The sequence below is a fragment of the Onychomys torridus genome, chromosome 2 (assembly GCF_903995425.1).
Source record: "Onychomys torridus chromosome 2, mOncTor1.1, whole genome shotgun sequence".
Lineage (NCBI taxonomy): Eukaryota > Metazoa > Chordata > Mammalia > Rodentia > Cricetidae > Onychomys > Onychomys torridus.
This window is the reverse complement of record NC_050444.1, coordinates 151,801,811-151,815,650: the sequence shown is the minus strand read 5'-3', so window position 1 is coordinate 151,815,650 and position 13,840 is coordinate 151,801,811. Positions and strand designations below refer to the sequence as shown.

General features: G+C 49.2%; 1 protein-coding gene across 8 annotated transcripts in view; it reads right to left on the bottom strand.

Moving 5' to 3' along the window:
• Kif17 (kinesin family member 17) overlaps positions 1-12,912 on the bottom strand; it is a 38,086-nt gene extending 25,174 nt beyond the window's left edge. For 2 of the 8 annotated variants that reach the window (XM_036179567.1, XM_036179568.1), the window contains exons 1-3: positions 12,463-12,911; positions 3,587-3,733; positions 2,763-2,864 (exon numbers count right to left, since the gene is read on the bottom strand). In XM_036179567.1, coding sequence (XP_036035460.1) covers positions 2,763-2,864; positions 3,587-3,733; positions 12,463-12,693 — 480 coding nt within the window. In that variant the 5' untranslated portion in view covers positions 12,694-12,911. Of the gene's footprint in view, positions 1-2,762; positions 2,865-3,586; positions 3,734-12,462 lie in introns of all 8 variants that reach the window. The other 6 variants (XM_036179563.1, XM_036179564.1, XM_036179561.1 and 3 more) reach the window with 4 other exon arrangements.
• Positions 12,913-13,840: the final 928 nt, after the last annotated feature.

Below are 13,840 nucleotides of genomic sequence, written 5' to 3'. Positions count from 1 at the left end.
AGGACAGGGATTCTGCTCTGAGCATGAGTAACCTCACAAGGCAAAACCAGCCCCCTCATCTCTGACACCCTCAAGTCAGAGAAGTTCCACTACGCTTACTCATACCCACTGCAACATTTGGTCCTGGGGAGGTGCTGAGTGATGGCTGACAGCTGTACATCCTATCTCCCCTCAGTAACTGCTCATCTAGGCTCCAAGAAACCAGAGCCAGGTCTCCATAGCAACCAGCTGTGCTATGGCAGGGATGGAGGGGGCACAGGCACATGGCTGTGACTAGTGTCCAACTGGGAAGAGACGTTCATAAGCTCTCCCCCAGACATGGCTCAGGACGGATTTTGGGAGGGCCCTGCAGGCTCTACTCCACTCCATGATCTATTGGGTGGAGATCTGGGGCAGTATTTATACTGGTTGGGGTGGATAGCTTCCCCAAATCTCCTGCTGACCTTCCTTGACTCCTAATTATAAAACGTACCAGGCGCTATGCTAACCACAGGCTAAGAGCTTGCTCTGTGGAGCCTCGGGTTCCAATCCATTCCCACTCTGTGTGTTCTTTGGGTTATACATAGGTGCCTGAATCATAGAGGATGAGAACAGGATTCTCCTACGCTTACATGGAAACCATCTGCATATCACCCACAAAGCAGCCACCTATCAAAGACCCAGTGCCGGCAGGGTGTGCACCGCTGAGCACATCTATCACCTGCTGCCCCCAAGGCAATGGGCTCCCTGAGCGAGGCCTTCCCAGGGTCCAGGGTAGCCAAGAAGGGATAGCGTCCCCACAGCACCCACACAAGTTGGTTGGAAGGTCTGAGAGCAGGCAGGGCTCTGACCCTGAGGCTAGCCTTTTGGAGCTCCCAGTCTCCACCCAACTCCTCTGCCTGTTTCTCTGGCTGAGGGTGAGTCATGACTTACAGCTCCCAATATCCTCTTCTGGTGAGGGGGATGCTGCAGGTTGGTGGTAGAGGTTCCTGGCAGGGAGGGCAAAGAGCCGCTAGCTAGGCTTGTGCAAAGCCCGCAGCAGGAGGATGGGCAGGGCCTTGAGTGGATGGATGGAAGTTGAGGAGAGGAGGAGGAGGGTCCAGCACAGTGTGTGACCTGGCACACTGGTACACATGGGTTCTGCCCCCCCCCCAGTAAGTCTTTGCTGAAAACAATCAATAGACCACTGTCCCTCCCTCACCTAAAGCTGGAATCACTGGCTTCCTAGTGGACCCTGGGGGGAGGGGGGGGAGGCTTGGCCAGATCATAAGCATCATAGCTGGAGGGGAAATCCAGAGGTATCCCAGCACAGATGAGGGGCAGCATCTCAGACTGGCCTCTCCTCCCTGGAGCAGGCCATTCGGTTTGTCAGTGCCCCAGGCAGGAGCAAGATCAGTACCTCTGCCAAGGCCAAGGCCAACGGGTCCCAGCTGGGACTCCACGCCCTCTCACCGGCTTCTAGTCCTGGTAGTATTTGCTTGCTCATATTCTCCCTCTCTCTCTCTCTCTCTCTCTCTCTCTCTCTCTCTCTCTCTCCCCCTCTCTCCCCCTCCTTCTCCCTCTCTCCCCCTTGCTCACTCACTCACTCTCCTCCTTTCCTACTTCTATATTTTCTTTCTTTCTTTCTCTTTCTTTCTTTCCTTCCTTCCTTCCTTCCTTCTTTCTTCTTTCTTTCTTTCTTTCTTTCTCCTTCCTTCCTTCCTTTTCTTCTCTGTTTTGACAGTCTCCCTATGTGATCCAGGTTGGCCTGGAACTTGTAATCCCCCTGCCTCAGTCTCCCCACTTCTAGGATTATAGCCTGTGCCATTAAGCCAAGTCCGGCAGGGTGCCCCAAGCAGTCATGCAGGTCCAGCCTATCTGGACAGAGCCCTCACATGCCTTCTAGCTTTGCCTCCACCTTTGTTTGGGAAGCAGCAATCTCCCACCCTAAACCGGTTCTTTGAAGAGACTGAGGACAACTTACAAAATGTGCCTGAGGCTCTCTAACTAAGCCAAACCCCATCTTCACTGCCTTGAGTGGGGTTCACCTGTCCTTGACTCTGCCCCTCAGGGGCTCCACTTGCCAGCCCCCCCTGTCGTTGCTGGGTTTTCCTCTAAAGCTCGCCTACTGAACACCTACTGGGTGCTGGCACTATGCTGAGGGCTTGCTCTACTTACTGTCTTCAATTCTCAATACCCCTTTTCAAAGTGGACCAAGATGATGGAATCCTAGCCATATAAGCATCAGTAAAAGCAGGTGTTTGAAGTTCAAACCCTTCAGTTAGGGAGACCTGGGTTCAAGTCCAGGCTTAGCCACTTGCTGCATTGTAGAACCTGGACAGGTTGTGGCTCTCTCAGCCTCCTTTCCACTCTGGTAAATTAGAGATGACAACAACCAGAAGCAAGATTACTCCAAAAATGAAGTGGAAAAGTGCACCTGAGGAGCCAGTACATAGTAAGTGCTTAGTAAGTAACTCATACCTGCTTTTAGACCATCTATTAATTTTTATCAGTGGAAGTGTTTTCTAAAATAGAAATCTATTGGAAAACTCCACCTTGTTTCAACAGAAGTGGCCTTGCTCAAGGTGATAGCCAGCCTGTGTGGTGGCAGCAGAAACAGTAACAGCCCACGCATTAGGTTCTCTAAGGACTCAAGTTCAAAAGGCCCCAGTCTGGACAGGATGTTTGTCCATGATCCCAATACTAGAGAAACTGAGGCAGCAGGATCCTGAGTCCCAGCACTGTCTGATACTAGCCTCTCCCCTGGGAACTTCCTAACCACCACACATGGGGTCTGTACCCACCTCCAGCTTCTGCTTGGTGTCAGCGCCAAGCAGGTCACGGACATCTTCATTGTAGATCTCCAGATAGGAAGCCCGGACCAGGAACTTGGTGTTTTCTGCACACTGTAGGAAGCAGAGCATGAAAAGATGGCTGGTTCCAAACCTACCTGCTGCTCAGGCCTCCACAGCTGAGACATTGAGGATGGAGGGAGACATCAGGCCACATGGGCCCTCACCCCAACCCTACCCTGCCTGCCCTGCTGGCAAGCCTTCTCCAGCTCCAGAACCCTCAGACCTCCAAGCTGGGTTATGGCTATTCATCCAATGTGCTGCCTACAAACTTCACAGGAAGGGAGATGGAAACCTCCATACTACTCAGGTGAGAAACCACGGTCACAGTTTCAGTGACTCCACCTGGACCAAGCCCTGGCTTTGGGCTGAAGAGTGGGAGCATCTAGGGCCACCACAATTGGGAGTTGTCCAATCTGAGGTCCATGAGATTAGTACACAAAGGGCTTCCTCCAAGTTTGGTCTTTAGTAATTGCTCAATGAATGGGAGAGCCGTGACTGTTATGACCACTTCCTGTCACCATGTTCAGAGTCATCATACAAGAATGTTAAATGAATTTGAACATTCAAAGACAGCAGGAGAAAAACACGGAACCAACACTCTTCTCAGGTTTGTTTTTCACCCACGATCTTTTTAGAATCCAGGACTTGGCTCTGTTGACCCAGGCAGAGTCAGGACCAGGTTCTGACTGCAACCCACAGTCCATGCCTGTCACAGGTACTCTGGGGGCCATCTGTGACACTTAGCCTTACCTCTTCCCATGTGAGGCCCATACCTGAACACTCTCAAATACATGCTCGAAGGCTCTGGGGATGATGCCTCTCTGGCAGGGGGGATCCGGCAGGCCCTGCATGGTGAAGGATTTCCCACTGCCTGTCTGGCCATATGCAAAAATAGTACCGTTGTAGCCCTCAGTGACACCCTGTGTGGGAGGGAACCAAGGTCAGGTGTTCAGATGACAGGTCCAGGTGGGCACCATGGTCCCCAGCCCATGGACTCCAGTGCCCTGCTGGGGTCCCCATTGAACAAGGCACCAGTCTGTCCTCAAACAATGGTCTGATGGGGTTAAGCATCATGCCAAGGTGGGGTTATCTAAAAGCCTGTGCTTGGGAGCCACCTTGGTTCAAATTGTATATCCATGCTTGTTTTGCTTCTTCGTGCACTGCTGGAGACAGAACTCAAGGTCTCACATATGCTAGGCAAGGGTGTTCTCACCAATCCACACCCTCAGCCCATCTCTACTCTTTACCGGACTTGGCACATGGACTCTCAGTCTCCTCACCCATCATAAAGGATGAGAACACAGCCCCTTCCTAAAGCTGAATCATCTCGTGTATTAGATACGGCAAGTGCAGGCATGGACAGTGCTTGCTAAATGTCTGCCGGGAATGTGGGGAGGCAGACCCAATGCCCCTCCCCACAGAAGGAGGTGTACACAGAAGTCCAGAGCATCGTGAAGAGAGGCAGTCAAAGACAGGAAGCAGGAAGGTGTGGGAAGAAGCCGACAAGGCCTTCTTCCGTATAGCAGAGGTAGGACAGAAGTGGAGCTGCTGCCGAGGAGACCTGGACAGCTGACAGGTGACTGACAGGAAGAGGAAGCTGTGCATCTACAATCTGCCTGTCTCCTAGGCTTAGGAGACAGGTGTTGTCTCTGTAGGGGTGTTACCTAGTTCAGATCAGCAGTAGGTCTGAGAGGCTTACACTGTTTTCCGTTGTGGCCTAGTAGTGTATGAGTGCACAAGAAATTCATAGCAGAATTCCACCTTCTCAGGAGCTAGAATTACAAGCTGAGGCCACTATGTAGGGTTTATGCTGGGACTGAACCCAGGACTGCGTGCTGAGCAAGCCACATCTCCACTCTGGGCTCTCTCTGGTTTCAGACTGGCCTGGAATTTCTTGGGATCCTCCTGGCTCTGTCTTCCAAGTTCTGGGATTATAAGTGTGCACTACCACAGTGGCCCTTCTCTTTATTTTAAAGATTGGAATTGAGCCGGGCGGTAGTGGTGCACGCCTTTAATCCCAGAACTCAGGAGGCAGAGGCAGGCAGATCTCTGTGAGTTCGAGGCCAGCCTGGTCTACAGAGCGAGACCCCAGGACAGGCACCAAAACTACACAAAGAAACCCTGTCTTGAAAAAACAAACAAAACAAAACAAAAGATTAGAATTGAGATGTTCTTTAAATATAAAATACCAGACTTCACAGTCTTTTTTTTTTTTTTCAAGAAAGACTTTCTCTGTGCAACAGCCCTGGCTGTCCTGGAACTCATTTTTTTTTTTTATACCAGGCTGGCCTTGGGCACACAGAAATCTGCCTGCCTCTGCCTCCTAAGTGCTGGGACTACAAGGGTACACCACCATGCCCAGCTACAGACTTCACAGACTTAATATAATAAACATAAAATACCAACTAATAGATATTATACATAATATCTCTAATTCTGTTTTACTGAAATATTATAGATATGCTGCATTAACTCTGTTATAATCAGTTTTATTTCACCCCTTTTAGTTTTTAGAAGGCCACCACTGTGGGAGCTAAAACTGTGTATGTGGCTCAAGTCTGCTATGTAAAACAGCTTTATTTATGTATTTAAACTTAACTGAAAAGTATTATAGCTGGGCATGGTGGTGTACACCTTTAATCCCAGCACTCAGGAGGCAGAGGCAGGTGGATCCCTGTGAGTTAGAGGCCAGCCTGGTCTACAGAGTGAGCTATAAGATAGCCAGGGCTACACAGAGAATCCCTGTCTCACAAAAGACAACAAACAAAAAAATTATTATGGCTGGAATCTGACGTGTTCCCCATAGGTCATGTCTTGAGTAACACTGTTTGGGGGTGCTGCAGAATCTTCAGGGGCTGAGCTGGCAGAAGCAGGTTACCGGGAACAGGCTTTTGAAGCTTATAACCCACTCCCTAGTTCTGGCTCATCTGCCTGCTGATTGGCTGTGTGAGGGATCCTTGCTGCGCTGAAACCACCTCCTCATCCTGATGCACTGAGCCCTGAAACAGTGAGTCACAGCACACCTTCCCATCCTCACTTCTGTCGGGTATTTGGGTCACAGTGATGCAGAAGTAACTAATATGTTCAGATCTTCCATGGTACCAGTCTCCTTCCTATGCCCCTTGCCACCTGTGTCTAGTGGGTACCTCACTGGTAAGTGCACATACAGAGAATTTCCATTGTTCCAGTATGTTCCATAGGACAACATTGCCCCGATAAACTAGAAAACACCTTTAGGTATATTTCTAAGATGAAACAAAGATTTTTTAAAATGTCTGACATGGTAACTGATACCCTAGGGGGTTCTAGGGGACAAGCACATGTGAGGCAAGGGCCCAATGTCCACCAATTGCTCACTGTGTTCTGCTGCCCCGTTCTCTCTTATTAAACTATGAAATTTAGTGGATTTTCATGAAATCAACTGTTGATTGTTGTAGAATATTATTTTAAGATGTGTTACATTTGTTTATGCTGTGGAACACTTGTTTAATGATGCAAAGATATGTTGCATTCTTCTATGTTGCATTTATTTAACTCTGTGAAGCTGTGTTACTGTGCCTGTCTAAAACACCTGATTGGTCTAATAATGAGCTGAGTGGCCAATAGCTAGGCAGGAGAAAGGATAGGCGGGGCTGCCAGGCAGAGAGAATAAATAGGAGGAGAAATTTGGGAAGAGAAGATAGAGGAGCAAGAAAAGGAGAGGAGGCCATCAGGGGCTAGCCACAAAGTAAGAAGTAAAGGAAGGAATACAGAATAAAGAAAGAAAAGCCAAGAGGCATAAGGTAGACAGAGTAATAAGTTCTTCTTTAAGAAAAGCTGGATAGAAACAAGCCAAGCTAAGGCTGGGCATTCATAAGTAAGAATAGGTCTCTGTGTGATTTATTTGGGAGCTGGGTGCTGGGCCCCCAAAGAAAAAAAGGGTAAAAACAAAAACAAAAAAAAATTTTGCACCCAAAGTGGAGCCTGAATTTCCATAAGGCCTGAGAAAGCTTAAAAAAAAAAAAAAAAAGCCTGGCGGTGGTGGCGCACGCGAGTTTGAAGCCAGCCTAGTCTCCAAAGCGAGTTCCAGGAAAGGTGCAAAGCTACACAGAGAAACCCTGTCTTGAAAAACCATAAATAAATAAATAAATAAATGAATAAATAAATAAATGAATAAATGAATGAATGAATGAATGAATAAATAAAGCCTTTAAAGAGAGAACAGAAGTAATATAGAAGAAAAAAGCCGCATAGGATGGGAAATACACAGGGAATCTGGATCCTGTGTGGTATTGTGTTGGTTTTGAATCTTTTTGATGGTTGACCAGCAAATGACAGCTGCTGAGAGACATGGGATTGAGAGAGGGACTGATGAAATAAGCCAGCCTGGATACTTTTAAAATGCCTTAACTTTAAAATGGAACTCAAAACATGTATTTGTCAAATGGAAGTCAAAAACGCTTTTGAGAAGAGGTCTTGCTTGTTTGCAGAGGAAACAAGAGGCTGTGGATTTGTTCCTGGTTAATATGGATCAGGTTTGATCAAGGGAGACCTCCTGAACCTTGACAGGTGATATCTATCAACAAAGGTTGTAACTGGTCTACCCAGGACCTGGCCATTATCTCAATTTTTCTCAGGGACCCATAAAGATGTCTTTGCTCACAGACAACAGGAAATGGTCTGAAGAATATGACACCCACATTCCCAAGAGAAGGGATGGGTGGTCTTTGGTTATTTGGTGAGTTGTAGATATTTGTTATCATTTAGTGGAATACAGTACATTGATACAAATTTTTATTTTATTTTATTTTTTGGTTTTTTTTCGGGACAGGGTTTCTCTGTGTAGTTTTGTGCCTTTCCTGGATCTCACTCTGTAGACCAGGCTGGTCTCAAACTCACAAAGATCCGCCTGCCTCTGTCTCCCGAGTGCTGGGATTAAAGGCCTGCGCCACCACTGATAGGAAATCACAACATGTCCACACATGGTTGGGCTTGCCCGGCGGACCGCCTAGTTATTTCCGGTTCAAAATAGCCATTTCCGGGTCAAACATCTTGCATGGCTAGGACTCCGTGGCTTTACATGGTTGCATAAAGCGCGCGCGAGGCCATGTAATCTACGTGCATGCATGGAGTAGCCACATGCGGTCCTGTACGCATGCGCTGCCCACTCTTTAAAAGGCCAGCACCATTTTGCACAGGTCTCTCTTCTCTTCTCTCTCTCCTCTTCTTGTCTCCTCACTCACGTGCGTGTTTCACACAGGCCTGTCACCTGTCACGTCTGTCTCTTCCTATCCTATATTAATAAACAGCTCTTCTGTGGATTTGTTGTGTTCCGGGTGTTCCTCGCAGGGTAAGAGTGCCGCTAAATAACTAACAACCACTGCCTGGCTCATTGATACAAATTTAAAGTTATTTTGTTACACTGTATATATGTTTCTACTCTTGTTTAAGGTATTGTAGCCATGAAGTTTGTTTTAAAATGTAAGGTAAAATTCTAGTTTTGAAAGTTATTATAAATTATTTAGGATAATCTAGAAACACAGGTTAGTAGTCATTTATAACAATCAAATTTGTAAATATGTTAGGCATGTTTTCAAGATCCTACAGAGATATATTTTAGATAGATAGTCTTTAAACACTTCAAAGACCAATAGAATATGGCATTTAAAATGTTTTAACATAGGGTTTTTCATGACAATGAGATACATCTGTTCCTGGCAGCACCAATTTATTTCAGAGAAGATAATGGGCATTGAGGAAACTCCTTATGGATTTTGCTTTTGTTGTGGCAAAGCTAGCCATTGGAAAAAGAAACTGCTCTTGCCTGGACTGCCTGACAGTGTCCTGTGCAGACTGGACATTCAGGACACACAGGAAAAAGACTGTTGAATTTTGCCAAGACAAGGCAGGACAGTCCTTTAAAATTCCTGCTTCACAGAAGAGTCTGCCAGACCTCCTGCAGGACACAGAAGAAAGCAACTGATGAACTTTGCCAATACAAGGCAGGACAGTCCTTAAAATTTCTTGCTTCATTGAAAAGTCTACCAGATATTCTAGGCCTGTAGGCTAAGATGGATGCCCCAACATTGCAGAGGAACTTTGGATGACTGTCCAAGGCAGCAAGATGCCTCTGTTGGTAGGTAATATCACAACTTTCTGGGTCTTTGATGGAGTTAAAGACTAAATAATTAGAGTTTCAGTTTTCCTTATGATAGAAAATAAATTAGGTATAAAACTTTGGAGTTACTAAGATGGAATGGATGGTGGAGTGTTTTCTCTAAATTTGCTAAATACAAATAGACTGAATATTGCAATGCAATTCTTGATAACTTTTTGTTGTACATAGTTTTACTATGTTAAAGTTAAAACCTTTCATTTTTATTTAGACAAAAAAAGGGGAAATGTTGTAGTTTTGTTTGTTTGTTTGTTTGTTTGTTTTCAAGGCAGGGTTTCTCTGTAGCTTTGGAGCCTGTCCTGGACTAGCTCTGTAGACCAGGCTGCCCTGGAACTCACAGAGATCCACCTGGCTCTGCCTCCTGAGTGCTGGTATTACAGGTGTGCGCCACCACTGCCCGGCATAGAATATTATTTTAAGATGTGTTACATTTGTTTATGCTGTGGAACATTTGTTTAATAATGCAAAATATTACATTCTTCTATGTTGCATTTGTTTAACTCTGTGAAGCTGTGTTACTTTACCTGTCTAAAACACATGATTGGTCTAATAAAGAGCTGAATGGCCAATAGCTAGGTAGGAGAAAGGATAGGCAGGGCTGTAGGCAGAGAGATTAGGAGGAGAAATGTGGGAGGAAAAGATTAAGGAGCAAGAAAAGGAGAAGGACATCAGGCACCAGGCACCCAGCTACACAGCAAGCCATGGAGTAAGAAGTAAAGAAAGGTATACCAAAACAGAGCAAGGTAGAAGCCAGGTAAGCTAAGGGTGGGCATCCATAAGTAAGAACAAGCCTTTGTGTGATTTATTTGGGAGCTGGTGGTGGGCCCCCAAAGAGCAAAAGAGTAAAAAAACGAAATTTGATCTCGTGTGTGTGTGTGTGTGTGTGTGTGTGTGTGTGTGTGTACTGAGATCAAACCTAGAGCATCACACAAACTGGGCAAGGGCTCCACACTTGAGCTGTACTCCCAGCCCAGCAATGAGCTTGAACCTCGTGTTATCCTCAGCAATAATCCTCACAACAGCACATTAGACATGCTACATAGTTCCTTCTAGCAAGTGGAAACAACTGTTCTAAACTGTACTCTGTCTTCCCTATGCTCCCTCCCAAACATCTCCCTGGTTAAACAGTCTACCCTTGCTTCTGCACAAGGACCCGGGGCCACCCTTCTCAGACTGGTCATGCCGGAAGCTGTGTTTATGCAGCACCAGGTCGACCGGAAGTAATTCATCAAGAGGTAGCTCTGGCGAAATCCGTCAGGGGCAGGAGATGGGATGGCAGGGCTCCTGGTTAAGGGGGCAGGGAAGCTGGATCAGGCAGGATGGGATGGGAGTCACCCAAGGGTGGGTGTGGAGAAGAAAGCCCCAGGAGAGTTGAAAAGCTCAGTCAGGGACAGAAGATGAGGGACAGAGCCTGGGTGGAAGGGGTGGAGGCTGGGAGAGAAAAGGCAGAAAGTGGATCTGACATATAGGGAGGGCATTGGATAGGAGCTGAGGGAGGATCCCAGGTAAAAAGCCCAAGCTACCTGCCAGAAAGCCCTGGCAAGGGACAGAGCAAGCAGGCCCGTGGTCTACACAGCCATGGTCTCACCTGGGCACCTGCTCCTGGCTTACCTGCATGTGCTTCTGTTCTCTAACGGGAGATGGAGCATGGAATCTGGACACAGGGATCCAGAACTGTCCCTAGCCTGTTCCATGACTCCTCAGGCCTCAGCCATTTCTCTGACAGGAATGACTCCAGCTTTTCTTGTGAAGAGCAGATGCTGCACTCCAGACTTCCCCTGACAGCCTTCCACCTTCCTGCTTGGCTAGCATCCTACAGGTCCCATCTCAGACTCGCCTCTCTCCATTTTCCTCTCCACCTCTTCCAAGGTTTGCTGGCCTCCCTGTGCTCCCCCCACCCCTTTACCACCAATTGCTAACAGTTAGCTTAGCGGCTTCTCCCTTTTGACCTTGATGAGGGCAAGTCCTATGGCCTTTACAGGCTCTCCCCATGCTCAATCTGGGGGCTCATGGTGGAGATGCTTGTGTTTCTTTGCACAGATGGGTAGTGGATTAATGAATGAATGGATCAAATCTGAGATCTAGGGAGTGTCCAGAGATAGTTCTGCACAGTGGGACTCAGAAGAGAAAGCTGGAAGAGAGATCCAACAGGCCCGTCATTATTTCCTTAGTGTCTTCCTCTGGGGGAGGGGGGCTTGCTTGGATACTGTGTAATCCACAAAGAAGGCAACTGAGACCTCACCCTGACAGCCCTAGAAAGAAGCAAGGCTGAGGAAGAACACGAGTTCAAATCTTCAAGATGCCAAGCCTGGATAGAGGAACACCCATGTTCTGCAGGGTCCCTGGGACAACGGCAGGACTGAAAACTGGGAGGCCTGGGAGTGGATGAGACACTCTGAAGACAAAGAAACAAGAGTGGGACAGATTGCTTTGGAAGCACAAACTTCAGCCACTGAAGACATGCAAGCAAGGGCTGGTCCTTTACTCGATGGAGATTTAGACATCATTCAGATGACCTCTTGGGTCCCTTCTAGCCTGGAAAACCAGGCCAACAGTAGACAACTGAGCTATCCTGAGAGACTGGGACTGTCCCCAGGGGGGCACTGTCCATTGTCCTCTGAGTATTCAGAGGGAATCATCTCTTGTCGTGTGCTCTGTGGTCTACATCACCAGTCAGAAAGCCTTGGGAGTAGGGTCAGAGTTCAGCAGAGCAGATACACACTTGACCCTAGATTCTAAGGATGCATAATGAGGAGTAAGGCTGCCTCAGCGCCAGGCAGCCTGGAGGCTTCGGAACACATCTGCCCTCTCAACAGGCAGGAGAGGTGCAAGAGCTGAGAGAGGCCCTGCCTGTCAAAATTGAAAGCGTCTCTGTTAAACTTTTGGAGAATGCTAGGTCAACGAAGTCAATGGGTTTCCCTGCAGCAGAACTTTTCTGAACATCAGACACTGGAGCATGTTCAAGTGACAAAGGGAAGCCCCACACTGTTCCCTCTTTAGAAAGGAGTTTCCTCCATTGCTCTCAAGAGCAGTGCAATGAGGAGGGCTTTGTTTGTGGGGCTGAAATGGGAGCAAGTGTGGACCACCACCTGACAGAGAAGAATCTTGAGACTCGGGAAGGAAGGAGGCCTGGGGAAATGGCTGGAGCCTTCAGGATCCTGCAGGTCTGGAATGAGGGCAGAGCACCGGGAGGCCCTGGGTCTGGAGTCTGTGGTTAAGGGGCTACAAGGGAGGAGGATCAGGACAAGCTGGTAAAGGCTGCAAAGGATGGGGGTGTGGACCAGCTGGGGCGCTGGGCTCAATGGGGACACCACACTGGAGACAGGTTCCAGGTGTCTGCAGCCAAGGACAAGCTTTAGACTAACCTGCCATTATCCACCTGTGCCCAGCGCCTTCTCGCTTGGCTTGGGCGGCAGGGGCTGGGCTAACCCACCTATCCCGTCTCCACCTTCGGGGAGCCCGGAGCCTGGCCCTGCAGTCTCGGGGCACCCTCACCTCCACCAGCGGGTAGGCGATCTCGTTGTAGATCTGCTCGGTGAAGTGGTCCATGTAGTAGGCGCCGTCGAAGGTGAACTGCTTCGGAGGCTCGTCGGCCGCTCCCGGGTTCTGAATGAAGCATTGGCCGCGTGCGCAGTCCACCGTCACCACCGTCTGACAGCTCAGCTCGCGCTCGCGCTGGTTCATGGGCCGGCAGCGTACCACTACCTTCACGGACTCCGAGGCCATGGCGCCCCACAAGCCCCGGGGGCGTGGCCAGGTCCAGGGGGTGGAACCAGAGCCCGCGCGGGGCGGGGCTTGGCGGCAGGGGCGGGGCCACAGCCGGGGACCAGGACTCCGCGCGCGGCGCGCTGGGAGCAGCAGGGGCGCGGCGGACAAGTCTCCGGGCTGGAGCCCGGGCCGCCGCCTCCCGCGCCCGGGCTCGCCCGTCCCTGAGGCCGGGCCCGGGCGGGGAACGGGGGATCCGCGCTGCAGGCGCCGCCGCACGACCCGAGCCCCGGAGCTGGCCGGGCCGCGCTCGCGCTCGTGCACGCCGTCTCGGCGTTCGCCGTTGCCGGGCAACGTCCGTGGCGTCACAGGGCGGACCGCGGAACACTGAAGGGGAAGGAGAGCCGGGCTGCAAGCTAGCCGCTTGGGATGCACCCGGTGGTTGGGGCGGCCCTGACCCTCCTCTCTATCTCCCAGGCCTCGCAGCTCCAGCCCAGAGGCTCAGCAGCCAGGTAGAGGTGGCCAAGCTACGACCTGGAACCCATGCTTGACTCCACCTCTTTCAGGGGTTAGAGACTGAGAGGGTGACAAGGACTTCGCTATCCCCAGTCCACAGTCCACTGGCAGGGTGAAGCTGCTGGATGATAGGGCCAGTTTTAAGAGTCCAGATTTTGGCTGGGCGGTGGTGGCGCAGCCTTTAATCCCAGCAGAGCCAGGTGGATCTATGTGAGTTTGAGGCCATCCTGGTCTACAGAGCAAGACCCAGGACGACAGGCACCAAAACTACACAGAGACTACTGCAAAACTCTTGAAAAACAAAAACAACAACAAAAAAGTCAAGATTTTAAAAGACACGAAAACTGGACCAGCGAGATGGCTTAGCTAATGAAAGGCGCTTGCTGCCTGCGTTCTACCCGAGACCCATATAGTGGACCAAGAGAACTGACTTGCAAGGGGGCTCACACATATAAATAAATGTTTCGAGGTGGTTTTTTTTTTTGGGGGGGTGGTTTTTCGAGACAAGGTTTCTCTGTTGCCGTGGCTGTCCTGGAACTCGCTCTGAAGACCAGGCGGGCCTCAAATATATATATATATAAAATATAATTTTTATTTTTATTTATTATTTTTTTTGTGGAGCTGAGGATCGAACCCAGGGCCTTGCACTTGC